This window comes from Pelophylax lessonae (genome assembly GCF_965119305.1).
Source record: "Pelophylax lessonae genome assembly, chromosome: 2".
Lineage (NCBI taxonomy): Eukaryota > Metazoa > Chordata > Amphibia > Anura > Ranidae > Pelophylax > Pelophylax lessonae.
In genome coordinates this window covers 72,129,960-72,146,847 of record NC_138769.1, presented here as the reverse complement: position 1 = coordinate 72,146,847, position 16,888 = coordinate 72,129,960, and the positions used below count along the sequence as shown (strand labels likewise).

Genomic DNA, 16,888 nt, shown 5'->3' with positions numbered 1-16,888 from the left:
TCCAGTATGCATGAGGCCTTAAAGTTAAGGACTCAGTGGCTATCCAGTACAGAGTTCCAGCTTGTTTTTTTTTTAACACCCACGTGATCATCATGATAAATCCTATACATAACGAACAGTATTAGTAATGAATGTATGTTTTATTATCTTTTTTTTTTTTTTAAACTCACTCAGCTGTCCTAAGCGAGGGCGCAGTTCCCTCTTCAGTGTGGCCATCTGAAGCCCACTCGCTCCTCCTTATGGGATATGGCTCTGCTGGCTACCCAGCATGCACCTCCCATTAATTGTGTACACACTGGGGTTATGGAAATACCACACTGCTAGAAAAGGAGGCTGCCCACTGACTCTTGGGATTGATGACACTCATGACCCAGGAGCCAACGCGCAGGTGTAAATGACGTACCTCACCATGGCGAGGTACAGTGGAAGCCAAGATTTTGCCTTGAAAATAAATTACATAGATTACAGGGGGAAAAAAAGAAGTGTGCAATGGGAAATGGTACAGTGATCATGAAACGTTGGGGATGCAAACTTCCCTACTCTTTCACTCATTTGATTGATTTTGATCAAGTTCTAATTGGCAGCAGCCCATTCTAGTCACAGAGGTATTATCATATAATGAGATTTAAGTCTTACTCCCCTACCACATGCTATATAAGGACTTCCCAAAGAGTCACATAGCCAATCTTGTAGGTACATGTCAGGGCTTAGGATTTAGGATGGACTGTTAGGATACCAGAGAAATGGACTATACTGGTTTATATTAATATCTGTGCTACCAGAATCTACAAACATTGGGGTTGATTTACTGGAGAGTGTAGATTTTTGTGCAGCTTCTTGTTTTTTTTTTTTTTTTTTGTCAAAGCTTATTTGATCAAGCTGAATTTAAAAGCCAATTGGATACAATGCACAACTGCTCCAGATTTGCGCTTTTTCCGGTTTTGGTAAATTAGCCCCATTGCATTAAAAATATGGAGTACAAGTATCCACTCATATGGCCTTATGTGACATTTTTTGGTAAGCATAGAAAGGGCAATGACTTGGAGCTCACATCAGTGGTAGCCCATATATCTTCATGAAAACTGCATTGCCTGTAAAACAGCCTGTAATAAGGGAAATCTCCCCAAAGTGAGGAGAAATCCCACCTTTCACATTTGTCTGCGAAACTGGTGCTCCATTGAAAGACATGACCTCTCCATCTGTTCCAGTTACAATTTTTACATTTCTCCTTACCAAATTAAAATACATTTTTCATAAATACTGAAGCAAGGACAAAGGTACTATACCACACTTTTTTTTTTCTATTACCATAAGATCAACACACATTTACATGCAATGGACATATGTTGCTGATCACGGAAACGTTTTGTTAGAGCAGGAGAATAAACAGAAGACTGGGCAGTTTTAGAAGTTGGATGAGATGAGCCTCCAGGGAACAATGAGGAAGCCCTTAGTCAAGAAGGTGAAAGATGCTAAATTCATGAAATAGTATCACAGTAGGGGATGCTGGAGGCCAGCGACACCGTAATCGAATACTTTGGATATATATGTGAAATTACTAAAAAGTAGTACGACAAAAAATAACTCATAGCAAGGTGAAACTCCTCAGGCCTCTAATACAACTGTGAAAAAAGAGTGCCATAACAATGTGTCATTATACCAACACCTTCTATACATCACATATACATAGCTTACACAAGATTTAACATTTGAGCATGTAAAAATCATCTAGATAATGAACATGATAACTGTCAGCAGACATTTTAAAGGTTCTAAAATGACTGTCTCCCATTAACAGAAAATGCCCTGAAAAGTTAGAAGACTGGGTTTGGTCCAGCTTCTGGAAATTGTCCAACTCTTAGGGTTCTGATAGATACAGAAGTGCTCACTTCCCCTCTGACAATTGCTGGGCCTAATTATTCTATGAACATGAACATTCGGCCTGGCCAGACCTTCCTGGTCAGCACAGTGAAGGGGGGTATTGCTAGAATCAATTATCTGAAGTGAAAGCAATAGTGATCACAATGAACTGTCAGATTGGCCGATTATCATGCCATGCCCATAAGGAGCCATGATCCAGAATAGCAGTTGTTTTGCTCCTAAATTAAAAAAAATATTTGAAGGTATTTCTTTAGCTAATTATTGATGTATTATGTCCCACAATAATCAACTGTTGAATGCTATAGTTAGAAAATTAGTTTTATTGAAATACATTTTCTTTTTCTCTAGATTGAAAAATGAACAATACATTTCCCTCTATAGTGTGTGCTGCCTAAATCCATAGCAGTGAGTGTCATTTATCTCTGCTGTCCCTTTCCTCTGCTATCTGTATGAGTCACTTCTAATGGGTGAAGCTGACACCACAGAACATCCCTGCTCCCCCTCCAGCACACAGCAGGTGTCTGACAGCCTCAACTGTGTATGTTTGACTATGAGTCCATGTAGGGCTGAGTCCATTCTCTCCACTCGGGTCTATGATTACACTGAGCTCTCCTCTATATGCTGTGCAGTGTGTGACGTCAGACTTTAACCCCCTATTTTCTACTGCTGAGAAATTACCTTTGATCTGTGTACTTTGAACAGATCTGGAGAAGAGAGGACTGCAGATAAACAGGTGCAATGTATGTAGGGGGATTTAATTAATCTCCGTTTTCACCCGAGGCTAGTCACTTCAGTAAGTATATGTAAAGGTTTACAAACACTTTAATTATTTGCTGTTGAACCAAGAATAAATCAGAAATATACTCCTTGAACAAAATCAAATAATCCACAAGTCAACCTAGACAGGACCTGAGGCCCAGTGGATGTTCAGAGGGCCCAGCTACAATCGCATGTAGCTGTGTAGGGGATTCATCCGCTCTGGGGGAGGACATGGTGTGGTATGGAGAAATGTAACCACTGGTCTCAGCTGCGCTGGTGGCTTCCAACGCTTCCTGGAACACGGGTGGAAGGTAAAGCAGGCAGTCCGTGCGTTCGGAGCGTGCTTGCTCCTTCATCAGGCAAACCCCTACGCAAATGAATGCCCTACACAGCTACATGCACTAACATCTTTGTTATATTGTGAGTTTTATTCTTCATTTTGGATTAAACATACCACATTGCCACACTTAGATGGCGCTGCTCTTTCTTCCTTTTAAAATGCAAAGAGTGCAGATTGTGGAGGTGGAAAGAAGTGCCATGTGTCACCAGAAAATCATGAAACCTTCAGCTGGTTGAGGAACAATGATCAGTTTATTAGTGTATGATATAAAACATAGCCAACCCCCTTTTGAGGAGAACAGGAACTCCCGCTTGTTCTTCAGGTCTTTGGCGTTGCCGTTGTTAGATCTGTTGGTCATGGGCACTGCAGTCTGTGTACTAATATGATAATGGTGTTCTAGAGGGGTTTATTTACTAAAGCTAGATAGGGCAAAATTAGTCACAATGCTGCAGAGAAACCAATCAGCTTCCAGGTTTTATTGCTAAACCTTAATTAAACAATGAGGTTAGAAGCGGATTTGTTTCTATGCAGAAATGTGACTAATTTTGCCCTCTCTAGCTTTAACAAATAAAGCCCAGAGTGTCTACTGTGCCTGAAGTGGCAAACATCTGTGCTTGCAGTGGAAATTTGTTTGCCAGCCAGTGCAGGCAGAGCAGGTAGTCTGTTGCTGTACTGTTGACTTCCTTGCCAGTGTGGGCACAGTAGGGACTCTGCTGCTGGACTCAACTGCTGCTGACTTGCTTGCCAGTGCAGGTACCTTGTTTTTGGAGTCAGCTGCTGCCGACTCGTTTGCCAGTGCAGGCACAGTAGTGACTTTGTTGCTGGACTCAGCTGCTGCTGACTTGTTTTCCAGTGCAGGCACAGCAGGGACTCTGTTTCAGGACTCAGCTGCTGCTGATTTTCTTGCCATTGCAGGCACAGCAGGAACTCTTGCTGGACTTAGCTGCTGCTGATTTGCTTGCCATTGCAGGCACAGCAGGGACTCTGTTTCTGGACTCAGCTGCTGCTTACTTGTTTGCCAGTAAAGGCACAGCAGGGACTCTGTTGCTGGACTCAGCTGCTGATGACTTGCTTGCCAGTGCAGGCACAGTAGGGACTCTGTTGCTGGACTCAGCTGCTGCTGACTTGTTTGCCAGTGCAGGCACAGCAGGACTCTATTGCTGGACTCAGCTGCTGCTGACTTGTTTGCAAGTGCAGACATAGCAGTGAGTTTGTTGCTGGACTCAGCTGCTGCTGACTTGTTTGCCAGTGCAGGCACAGCAGGGACTCTGTTGCTGGACTCAGCTGCTGATGACTTGCTTGCCAGTGCAGGCACAGCAGGGACTCTGTTGCTGGACTCAGCTGCTGCTGACTTGTTTGCCAGTGCAGGCACAGCAGGACTCTATTGCTGGACTCAGCTGCTGCTGACTTGTTTGCAAGTGCAGACACAGCAGTGAGTTTGTTGCTGGACTCAGCTGCTGCTGACTTGTTTGCCAGTGCAGGCACAGCAGGGACTCTGTTGCTGGACTCAGCTGCTGATGACTTGCTTGCCAGTGCAGGCACAGCAGGGACTCTGTTGCTGGACTCAGCTGCTGCTGACTTGCTTGCCAGTGCAGGCACAGCAGGAACTTTGCTGCTGGACTCAGCTGCTGCTGACTTGTTTGTCAGTGCAGGCACAGCAGGAACTCTGTTGCTGGACTCAGCTGCTGCTGACTTGTTTGCCAGTGCAGGCACAGCAGGGACTCTGTTGCTGGACTCAGCTGCTGCTGACTTGTTTGTCAGTGCAGGCACAGCAGGGACTTTGTCGCTGGACTCAGCTGCTGCTGACTTGTTTGTCAGTGCAGGCACAGCAGGGACTTTGTCGCTGGACTCAGCTGCTGCTGACTTGTTTGTCAGTGCAGGCACAGCAGGGACTTTGTCGCTGGACTCAGCTGCTGCTGACTTGTTTGGCAGTGCAGGCACAGCAGGGACTCTGTTGCTGGACTCAGCTGCTGCTGACTTGTTTGTCAGTGCAGGCACAGCAGGGACTTTGTCGCTGGACTCAGCTGCTGCTGACTTGTTTGCCAGTGCAGGCACAGCAGGGACTTTGTTACTGGACTTGGCTGCTGCTGACTTGCCTAGAGCACCATATCTGCCCTGCAAATTAAGTGAGACCTGAAAGAAATGTGTTGTTACTTGCTCTTTTTTGCCCAAAGTCAGTGGGGATCTTTGCAAATAGCTAAAATCTTGCCGCAAACTGATTCTGGAATGTATGGGAGAATAGTTATGAAGTATTCTTGTGAAACTGTAAAATCCCTAGACAGACAAAATAGGTCTGTAATACACAAGCAATTTAACAAGGTTACAAGGCCAGCAGAATGCAGATTAGGTCTCTCTTGAAATCAAGGGCTTTTGCCCAGTATAAACAAATATTGGTTTTATTCAATTCACCCCCTGACTGCTACAGCTCTGATAGTCTTCTGTTTTGGCAAAAAGTGGAAAAATATATCAAAATACTGATAAAAGCATATCAATATGTATTAATACAACCAGCCAAAGAATAACAATGACTGCGGGTAAAAAACACATACATAACCTCAAAATTGGCCTTCACAGTAAGAAAAATAGAGAATGCGAGAAATAATTATTCCAAATTACCCTGTAATGCTCTCATCTTTCAGTGTTTTTCTAACTGAAATGTGTAAAATAAATCAGGCTCAGAAAAGAAGGTCATTTATTCCATTTTAAGACAGCAGTCTAATCTGGACCAAACCCAATCTGTCCCACACAGTTAACATATCAAATATTTATGACATACAAAGTATTGGACATTAATTATACCATTCAGTTTTTCACACTTTATGTGGATCACGTCAATAGGCCAGTTTAGTTTTGGCTTATGTCAGGGTTATTATTCCAGCATATTAAATTCACTTGACAGTTTCTAAATATGCAAGTGACTTCTGTTTCAAGTCAACCTGATAAGATTACAGTGAAAGGCTAAATGGAAACCATTACAAACACTGAAGCCTTTTCCTGTTCCCAGTCCATCAAATACAACCAAATGCCACTGCTGACCCACCAAAATGAAGCTGTTTGATGTTAAAGGCTATGTAAATCCTAACAATAAACTCTATTTTCTCCCCTTCATTTGGTAACTTTACCATTGAAAGCTTTTGGTTATGTCTGTTTGATGAGTGCCAAACAGTCCATGTTAAAGCTGAACTTCAGCCTTTCCTTTTTCCCCATACTTGTAGCAAGTCATCCTCTATGTTGAAACTGATTATTCTCAATTCCCTGCTAACTTGCATCTCCACAATATACCAGTCATTAATGCCCTCTCCTACTGATCTGTGCTGTTATCGGCTTGCTTACAGATATCATCTGCCATCAGTCTTTTTGTTCTTTGTCATCAGTGGGCATTATCTTTAGGACTGGCGTCAGCCAAAGCGCTGCTCTTTCCGAGTATTACATAAAAGAACACAACCCTGGCATTCCTTTAGACGTGCATCCCTGCTGGCCAAAGGGTGCTGCAAACCTTGGCTGGGCAATATGCTCATCAGTTGCTTTATTACGCTATTAGGGTGTAATAAAACAACTAATCAGCAAACAGCACTCAATGGACATCAGGGGTGTATCTGTAAATGGATGCTGGGGATGTGTTCTTTCATCTAAAGCTTGAAGAAAGGTGCTGTGGCATTTACAGGAGCCTGCTGCCCCCCCCCCAAAAAAAAAAAAAAAAACACAATCTTATGAGAGAGACAGTTGAAAGACCCAGTGATGGGGTCTCCAATTAGGTATTTTCTAAAACAAAATTATTCAATTGAAACATTTTATTTGCATGTTGATTGGGAATAAAGGGCATTTAACCGCTTTACCACTGCTCACTGTGCTGCTACTGCGGCACAGTGGTTCGTTATCGTCTGGCGACGTAGGTCTACGTCACCAGACATTTCCCTCTCTCGGCGGCGCGTGCGCGCCGCCGGAGGCTCGCTCCCGCTGTTTTCAGTCACAGCGGGAGTCGGGCCAGGGGAGGAGTGCCAGCGATCGCCGCTGCTCTTCCCCGATCGTCGGGGAATCTACTTTGGAGATCCGCCCGCCTGTGTAAACAGAGCGGGCGGATCTCCTAAGTGACAGGCAGGGTCAGATTGCAGAGTTCAGCATAGCTGAACCCTCGATCTGTCCTTGTGTCACTCAGTCACCCCCCCCCCCACATGTTAGTAAGCACCAGGCATACATTAACCCCTCCCTCTCCAATAAAATTAACCCCTTCCCTGCCAGTGTCATTTTTACAGTAACAGTATATATATAACACTACAGCATATATATAGCACTGATTACTGCAGTAATGTCACTGGTACCCCCAAAAGTGTCAAAAATGTCAGTCAAGGGTCCGATTTGTCCGCCGCAATGTCGCAGTCCCACAAAAAAAATCGCAGATCGCCGCCGTTACGCGTTAAAAAAAAACACCAAAAATGACAGAAATCTTTCCCTTTGTTAGTAAACGCAATAACTTTTGCGCAAACCAATCAAAATACGCTTATTGTGATTTTTTTTTACCAAACATAGGTAGCAGAAAACAAATTGGCCAAAAATGTAAAAAAAATTTGATTTTTACATTTTTTTGGGGGGGAATTTCATATAAAAAAATGTTAAAAATATTGTTATTTTTTAAAAAATAAACGCTTTTTTGATTATAGCGCAAAAAGTAAAAATCGCACAGGTGATCAAATACCACCAAAAGAAAGCTCTGTTTGTGGAAAAAAAAGGACATAAATTTTGTTTGGGTATGGCGTCGCACGACCGCGCAATTGTCAGTTAAAGTCGCACAGTGCCGAATCGCAAAAAGTGGCCCAGACGTAAGACAGCAAAATCCTCCAGTGGTAAAGTGGTTAAAGGTATTACAGTATATACTGCGCCAACCTTAATATAAACTGATATAGCAACAGCAGCTAACACAAATCCTGAATAACAGATCCATACGATATTAAAAATTAAGTGTAGAGCTAAGCAGGTGACATATACAGTTCTTATATAGTCCACATAGAATGATGAATACAAAGACCAGTGTTCAGAAGATCTTGACGGTAGTATTTCATCCAAGAACCACCACCAGCAATAGCACCCAAGTTTTAAAGCCTCTTACCGGATAAGATTGATCCTCATTATAAAGGTCAATCAGAAGTACAATCATATACGGACAGGAGAGCTCACAGTCCTCGGTTGGTGACCCAACATTAACCGTAGCAGACCTCAGATCAGATATAAAAGGGAGAGACTCCTCATGGTGCAGCAAGTATCACAAAGTGGTTTAATTTGAAAAGGTCAAAAAACTCACAAACAAATGCAGTACACAGGCCCTTCTTACAGTGAGACAGCTGGCAAGGTAACCAGAAAAATGTCCGCCGCGTCCTCCGGTGGTGCAGAACGTCCTAGCTATTTATGTAGATAACAAAGCATCTCCCCTATGCTATAGAGAAGAGGAGAGTGAGAGGGATTCTGTGGTTCTGTCCTTGGGTGATAATGTTTCTTCATCAACACTGGACAGTATGCAAGTGTTATCACCCTATACCAGTGATGCCAAAACTTGGCACCTTGGTGTTTTGGAACTACATTTCTCATGATGCTCAACTATACACAGGAGCATCAGGAGCATAATGGGAAATGTAGTCCCAAAACATCTGGGGTGCCAAGGTTCACCATCACTGCCCTTGGACCTAGGACAAGATCACTAGCTAAAAGTGGAGGGAAAAAAAGCCTGAAAATAATACTAATTCAGCCTCATAAAAGGACTTGTAAGCTGCAATATATTAAATGTTTGTTCTTGGGTTTAGATGCAATTTAAAGGGCCAGTAAACCTAAACCACTGTGTGACTCAAATAAAATCACGTCCACCAACTGTCCCAAAATTGATCTCATAGACAGGATGGGTATTTTGAAAGGTTTTATTAAAAAATAGAACTAGTTGGCTTGGACCTGGGTGGGATTATAGTGGATAGGAGAAAAATCCATATTAAGCCATGATTTCTATAATTTGATCCTGTTCATTTTTTTTTTCTAAGACATAATTATAATAATAATGAATATTATTAATATTATTATTCTCAAATAAACACATTTAAGAAATCATCACAATTGTAGGTGTAGTAATTACTTGATGACATATGTGGCCACATGCAGCTGACCTCCTGCTAAAACTTATGGCTTTTATTTGTGAATTTTACTAACAGTGCGTTAATTGAAGGTAATTTGAATCTGACATTTACTGGTCTTTTAATATTACCTCTAAAGTAAGTGCAAATAAGGATAAAATACAGGTGCACCTTCATTTACATGTACAAGTGCTGTGGAGAGCACTTGTGTATGTGCTTTGTAGGTAAATTCAATTCAAAGCTCTTTTGCAAACAATGATAAATCTATTTCTGTATGCATGAACATATTTTCTTAAGAAAAAAGGATATCATTAAATCTTTAGCTCTGCTCATTTCTTGTGATTCATAATTAGGTTATTTAACATCCAGTATAACTTAAAGTGCACCTGTACTTAAAGTGTCACTAAGCTCACATCATAAAAAACTAGAAATAAATGGTGTATTATATGCTGTTCATACTCACTCAGTCACTATGGTATTTTGTTTTCTGTATTCTGCAAAAAAACTGGTTTATCCTGCTGTTCTCTATCACCACCTTCTGTACATGTCCCCAATTCAGCTAGGGATTTTGCAGCTGTGATGGCAACTCTGCACATGCTCAGTTTTGAGAGAGTTTCTGTAATGAGTATTTCCTCCCTATCACAGCAACTAATAAAATTGACGTCATTGACGTCATCAGCTTCCGATGACGTCAATCTTATGACAAAACACATCAAACTGACATGCACGTCACCTCGTTCTGCGCACAAGCTGGAATGCATGCTGTTGCTGGCTCTTCTGGTGCGATGCAGCTCCCTAGCACAGTGCGGGAAACCAGGTTTTTGTAATTTACTGCATCTGCCTTATTGGGAAAAGTTTTTATTCAATAAATTGACATTTATATTGTACTATACTATGAGGAGTCCGCCTCTCTCTCTATTTGTGTTTCCTGGGATTTTCACTTAAAGCATCCACCTAGTGGAGAGGACCCATCGGGAAGACAAGTTGAAAACCTGTATTTAGATCAAGGAGATGGTAAGAGGGGTCAACATTATCTGGTGAGTGTGAATTTCTTCCGTTTTTCAACACGGAGGGTGCCACCATCACTATAATCAAGAATTATTGCACTTTGGGAAGACTGTGCTCACTTGGTGGGATACTTACTAAGGACCCAGCACACAGTTATTGTTGGACTTTTGGACTAGATTTGCACACTTTTTGCACTTTGTTTTTTACATTTTATATATTTTTATATTTCTCTTTTTTTCACTTATCTATTTGCACAGAGCACTTTATTGTTATTATTGATAGATTGTGTTTACTCATTATTTCACTATGTTTAGTAAATTATTAATTGGTTCCTGAACTTGTGCTGCTGATTGTATATTCAGTTGCGTTTGTTTTATATACATATATCTTGTGCCCTATAGTGGCTTGGAGGAGCAGCAGTCTTAATATAATTGGATTGGTTTTTGTTTTTCTTTGGCGCGAGTGTATTTGTAACCACTATATGTGAGAGTATACACAATGGTAAATGACAGCCCACTCCCTCCCTTCTCCTCCATGCCCACTAATCAGCTTAACACAATTGAGGCTGGATATAAGATGTAGAATAATGGTGGCTTCACCTCCCTCTTATATTAGGACACAGGCTGGAGGGGCGTGACACAGCCTGTGACTCACAGAAATCCACCCACACCATGTTATATCCAAAAAATAATATTTGATTTTAAATATATATATATATTTTATGACAATTAAAAACAGTTTATTGATATTATTTCTTTATTTTACTTCAACATTTTAATTTCCTGCAGTTTTCTCAGTATTACTTAGGTACAACTTTGGTACAACCAAGAATTTAAAAAAGATAAATGAATAACTGATATCTACCAATAGACCAAGTATGAAAAGGAACAGTTCATATTCCCATCACACATGCTCCTAGTTATAGGCACATCTGTTGTGGGTGCTGTAGCGATCACCAGCTGGACACTGGATACATCACAGATAAGTATACATGTTTGTCAGCACACCATGGATCTTGCATAGCAGTCCAAAAAACTTTTTAATGTAAAAAGGATCACATCACATCAGGATAAGTGCAACGTTTCGGAGCCACACAGGACCCCTTCATCAGGCATGTGACGAAGGGGTTCTGTGTGGATCATAAACGTTGCACTTATCCTTATCCTTAAAGTTTTTGGGACTGCTATGCAAGATCCATGGTGTGCGGGCTAACATGTGTAATTATCAAGTATGAAAAGGTTCCTGCACATTACTTCTTGTATCCAAGAAGCCCTTCAACCTAGATCACCCTGCATAAAATCCTCAATTTGGGCTTCAGCATTCTCTACCTAATGTCCCACAATACAATGTGACATTGTCAGCCACTAACGATGAGTAGACCACATTTTTTATCCTTATTTGTGCACATCTGTTAACAGCTTCTTAAATAAAAATAACATCTTCCAAAATTGTTGCTTTGCATAAATATATAAAATATAAATCTATATAAAAATAGATTTCTTTTAAAAGGCAAGACATATTTATTAGGTTTTAAATAAAAATACAATTTTAAGTAAATGAGAAAAAAATACAAATGATAAAATTGAAGACTTTAGGATAGCCAATGCTTTTCTCCAATCCCCTCCAGCCCTGGAATGTGAGTAGGTAGCTGGGAAGGGGAAGGAGCACCCACAGAACCAGCCAAGCAAAGTGATTTTTAAGGGTCAGCTGTGTACCCCTGAAAAGAAGCCTGCAGGATCAAGGAATAAGATAATTTCTGTTCTTAATGGCGTTTGCCTGTCAGTAAAAATGCCTCATCTAGGGAGGCAGAGGGGGGGCTATGTCAGAAATAAAAAAATGTTAAGGTTAGAAACCTTTGGAAAAATAAGAAAAATCTCCACTTGTGGAAAAAGAAGGGAGGAGCCAGTAGGAAAAAAAGCCATTTTATAGGGTGAGATACATAGATCAAAAGGGCTGAGTTTAAAAACAAGATAGACCTGGAGGGCATTTGTCCCATTTTGGCAAATCCGTCACTGGACTTCTTTTTCCTTCCCTTTTGCCTTTATTTTACTGTAGGGATTTATTTTAGAAAAAAATTAAGAGAAAATCTAAAATAGTTATTCACTGAAACATAACTAAACAAAGCAGATATGTTTCATCCAACACATAAAAGAATGTAAATTATGTCACTTACTGGCAACTTCAAGTGATGCATTGCGACTCACTGTCTCCCCAAGATAATTCCGAGCCACACAGACATAGACCCCTTCATCCGGCCTGCTCTTGCGTCCATGGACGATGCGTAAAAAAAATAGAGATCCACTCGGCAGCAACATTCGATGGGAGCGAGGGTCATCTTTATCTGTTTCTACTTTTTCACCCCCTTTATACCACTCGATGGAAGGAGCTGGTCTGCCCTCTGCTTTACAGTTTAATGTGGCAGGTTCACCTTTGGAAACTATGAGATCCGAGGGATGTTCCACTATGCGAGGAGGAAAATCTTCTTGCCGAAGACGAGAACCTAATGAGTTAAAAAAAGAAAGAGAAAAAAATTACAGTAATTGACAGATTATGGGAATTATGGACAGTGGTGAAGGTGATGGCAAAGGTGTGTTTAAAGGAGATGCTGTCCCTTTAAAAGGTGAACAGTTGGCACATACAGACTGTGTTAAATAATTGATGATTCACCTGTCATATAAGTGTATTAACAATAGACTTAAGCCTATAGAATATACGAACATAGACACTATGTATGATACGCAGCTGCTGTTCTGTTGCGCTACCCAAGTAATCAGATATCCTCCACAATGGACCATTGAATGTAAAATAACTATATGGTGGCCTAAAAGTTTTTTCGAAAAAACATAAACAAGGTATTTATTTAATGAACATGTAAGAGCAGAGGAATGCGGAAACCTATGTCAACCAATCAGATTTCAGAAGCTTAACATCTGCAAGCTAATTAAAGGTGATTTCTGGCTTACAGAACATCTTTGCTGTTTCTAGTGTATTATTATGTAACCTCAAAAATGTGACAACAAAACAGTAAATTACAACGAAGCTCAGCATTCCAAGGCAACCAATCAGAATTAAAGTGAAAAGCCTGCCAAAACTTTTTTTCCTTTTCTGTTCAAACAGCATTTGAAAGGGTTGCAACTTCTATTAGGTTTTTACTACTATATACAGTATGTCCCTGATAATGTCAGCCAAATAGAAATATGTATAGCTGAAACATATACTAAATATTGGGAGTGTCAGTACTTAATTAGAGCACATGGTTCTACATGCTTAGTGCCACCTCTACCTCCTTTTGGCTCTTTGAACAGTGTGATGCCCACCCCAAAATCCTCTCCCCCATACTTGACTTATTAAATGCCACCTCCTTCCTACTGCCCCCACAACTATGAGCTCACAGAGAAAATATTCCCATTGTTCGCTTAATTGATATTAAAGATATTTTTTTCAGTTAAAATAATATAAAATTTATACTTACCTGTTCTGTGCAAAGGTATTGCACAGAGCAGCCCCGATCCTCTTCTTCTCGGGTCCCCCACTGGTGCTCCTGGCTCCTCCTCTTCGGTGAGTGCCCCCACAGAAAGCTGCTCTCTATGGGGGCACTCATGTGAGCTCACTCCCGAGCCACCCTGTCTGTGTCTATTGACACAGACAGTGCAGCTTGGCCTCGCTCCCTTATAACAGCATTTGATTGACAACAGTGGGAGCTAGTGGCTCGTACTGCTATCAATCTGCCCAGTGAGGAGGGAGAGAGTCGAGAGAGCTGCTGCTTTTGTGCACAGAACTGAATCGAGATCAGGCTCAGGTAAGTATAAGGGGGAATGGGGGGGGGGGGGAATCCTGCAGTACAGAATGTTTTTATCTTTATGCATAGAATGCCTTACAGTAAGGTATAGGCAAAACTTTTTTTTCATATTTGATAGACCGAGGGAGGGTTGTAACCCGTCAGATTTTTTTTCACCAACTGTGTCTCATTGTGAAGATTTCCCTTCACTTCTTGTCCTATAGCCAAACAGGAAGTGAGAGGAAATCCCTGTAAATTAAGGGAGTTCCTTGGGGACCCCAAGCTCACCAGAACTAGTGTCCCCATTGGAAGATTTGCCCTCTATTACTTTTCTGGAGACATGCTTGACCTAAACCCTATTGAGCATCTGTGGATGGAAGGTGGAGGAGCAAAAGGTCTCTAACATCCACCAGCTCTGTGATGTCATCATGGAGGAGTTAAAAGGGACTCCGGTGGCAACCTGTGAATCTCCAGTGAACTCTATGCCCAAGTGGGTTAAGGCCGTGCTGGAAAATAATGGTGGCCACACAAAATATTGACACTTTGGGCCCAATTTGAACATTTTCAATTAGGGGTGTACTCACTTTTATTTCCAATGGTTTAGACAATAGTGGCTGTGTGTTGAGTTATTTTGCGGGTTATTTGAGCTAATTTACACTGTTATACAAGCTGTACACTCACTACTTTACATTGTAGCAAAGTGTAGTTTCTTCAGTGTTGTCACATGAAAAGATATAAGAACATATTTACAAAAATGTGAGAGGTGTACTCACTTTTGTGAGATACTGTATATGTGAACGGGTTTATATTCTCCTTTTATTATACGCATATTCTTGTCATGCTGCATAGTCAGGAGAGTAACGACATTTTCTAGAAAGTTGAGGAATCCAGTGGGGTTCCCCTTCTGCTCTAGCATGCTGACTAAATAGTGAACAAGCAGTGGTATGAGGTTACTGCACTGCTGCCCCACCTGTAAGAATGTTTACTGTGCTAGACTGACAACACTGTGCAGTTCCACCTAATTGGCTTATACTGCTTCCCTTTCCTATTACATTTTAAGGGGATATAGAACTAGTGATGATCCTGAGGTCTGACTTCAGCCCTTTTATAATGAAAACATCTCAGTTTTTCATCTGCCTTTGGAGTTCATGCCCACAAATGTGTATTAGACTTCATCTTTGAAATGTAGACAAATGCAATCCGAAAAAAATAAATATATAAACTGTAATGGTGAAATTTGAGAGGATAGTATCAATATGAAAAGTTAATATTATCTTATAATGAATAGTGATCTCGCCTTGTTTTGCGGAGTGTAACAACATTAGAGAGAGTAACAAGCATGTCCATTACCGGCATCCTGGCTTTGCTTACTGTAACCTGACCTTCGATTTAGAACCTCGGAAAATTGCTAGAAGCCGAACAGGACAAAAGATCTAAAACACTCTTGATTGGCAGATTCTGCGCATTAGCAGGAACGCCAGTGACATGCTCGCCCAAGGGATATAATGACCTTGACAACTGAATCCTAATCTTCCTTCTTATGTACTAGTTATTAAAAAACAATTCTATATGCATGCCAAGCTTGATTTTCAAGCCCTATTAAATGTGCATTTTGCTGAAAAGGAGACCATTTATTACTGGAATATTACTTAAACCCTGCAATCAACACCAATGCTATAATTTTCTTGTCAAAAGTTCTTTCCAGAGAAGAATATTTGTTGAAATAGGAATGTTCACCCATTAATTACGAGGGTTATCCAGTTTTTGGTCATATCATTTTATGTATCTTTTTGTTAAATAGTCTGCAGATCACTTTAGAACCCCCCTCAAAGTGCCCTCTTTGTATAAGGCTACACTTTGGCTAAAATATTTTTTTGGATAGAGTAGGCAAGGGTTAGAAGCTCTGCTCTTACTTCTCTCCCTTAGGTCTCACAAACATGGAAGCATTTGGGCGTACGCAGTAAGAATTTAGCGTATTTCCATGCTCAGTTGTGGGCAGCGCCAGTTGATTGTTACCCAGAATAGGGTAAAGGAACACAGAGACCAACTAAGTGGTTGGCATTTCGGCCAAGTAGCACTGGGTTTGTTGGTTCAAATCCCAATAACTGCGCTATCTGCCTAAAGTTTGCATGTTCTCCCTGTGCCTGTGTGGGTTTCCTCCGGGTACTCTGGTTCCTCCGCACACAAAGGTGTGCTGGTATGTTAATTGTCAGTCTAAATTGGCCCTATCATATGTATGTATGAATGTGAGTAAGGGACCTTAGGCTGTAAGCTCCTTGAGGGCAGAGACTGATGTGAATGTACAATACATATATATATATATATATATATATATATATATATATATATATAGTGCTGTGTAAATTGATGGCACTATATAAGTACCTGTAATAAATAAAGGAATGTGGCACAATTGTTATTTTGGAAAAGTACCAGTAACAAATAGCACAAGGAAGGCAGAGGCAAAGTGCTCAATTAGAGTTCCAAAAAATATGGTAAGGGAACCTCAATATTACAGGCAACCCAGGTACAATAGCTGTTAACAATGTTGGTGGTATTCACAGTCTCTGCACTGTGATTGGCTTACATTACCGGAAGAGCATCGGATAAAGGAGGTGGCTGGTAGGCAGAATAGATGCCTTTAGTAAACTGAAAGGTAGGTCCTTGTCCCCAGATGGTGGAGTCAGGTGCAGTATCTCTGCACTATCCCTCCTCGACCAAAACCTCTACCAATGCCATACTGTCACTAGCCAGCGGGGCCCTGTCCCTACACTGTCCCCTTCACAAATGCCTCCCAACTGCCACTCGACACTGCAATTTATTAGCATTGCCCTCACTAAAGATGGACATGGAGGTTAGCCTGGGCAGCAGCATCCAATTGGACTGCTGCTCCCCTGATGACATCTACAGAGGAACAAAACTTCTATCAACCTCCATTCTCCTTTGCACAGCGGTCAGATGAACAGCACCACCTTCTACAGCAGAGAGGATGAACTGCACCTGCCTACATGG

The 16,888-nt window shown here is 41.2% G+C and overlaps 1 protein-coding gene across 5 annotated transcripts in view; it reads right to left on the bottom strand.

The window, feature by feature from the left end:
- ROBO1 (roundabout guidance receptor 1) overlaps window positions 1-16,888 on the bottom strand; it is a gene marked incomplete at its 5' end in the record, with an annotated part of 1,547,889 nt that overhangs the window by 437,804 nt on the left and 1,093,197 nt on the right. For all 5 annotated transcript variants that reach the window (XM_082246143.1, XM_082246142.1, XM_082246140.1 and 2 more), the window contains one exon: window positions 12,272-12,598. In XM_082246143.1, coding sequence (XP_082102269.1) covers window positions 12,272-12,598 — 327 coding nt within the window. The remainder of the gene's footprint in view (window positions 1-12,271; window positions 12,599-16,888) is intronic.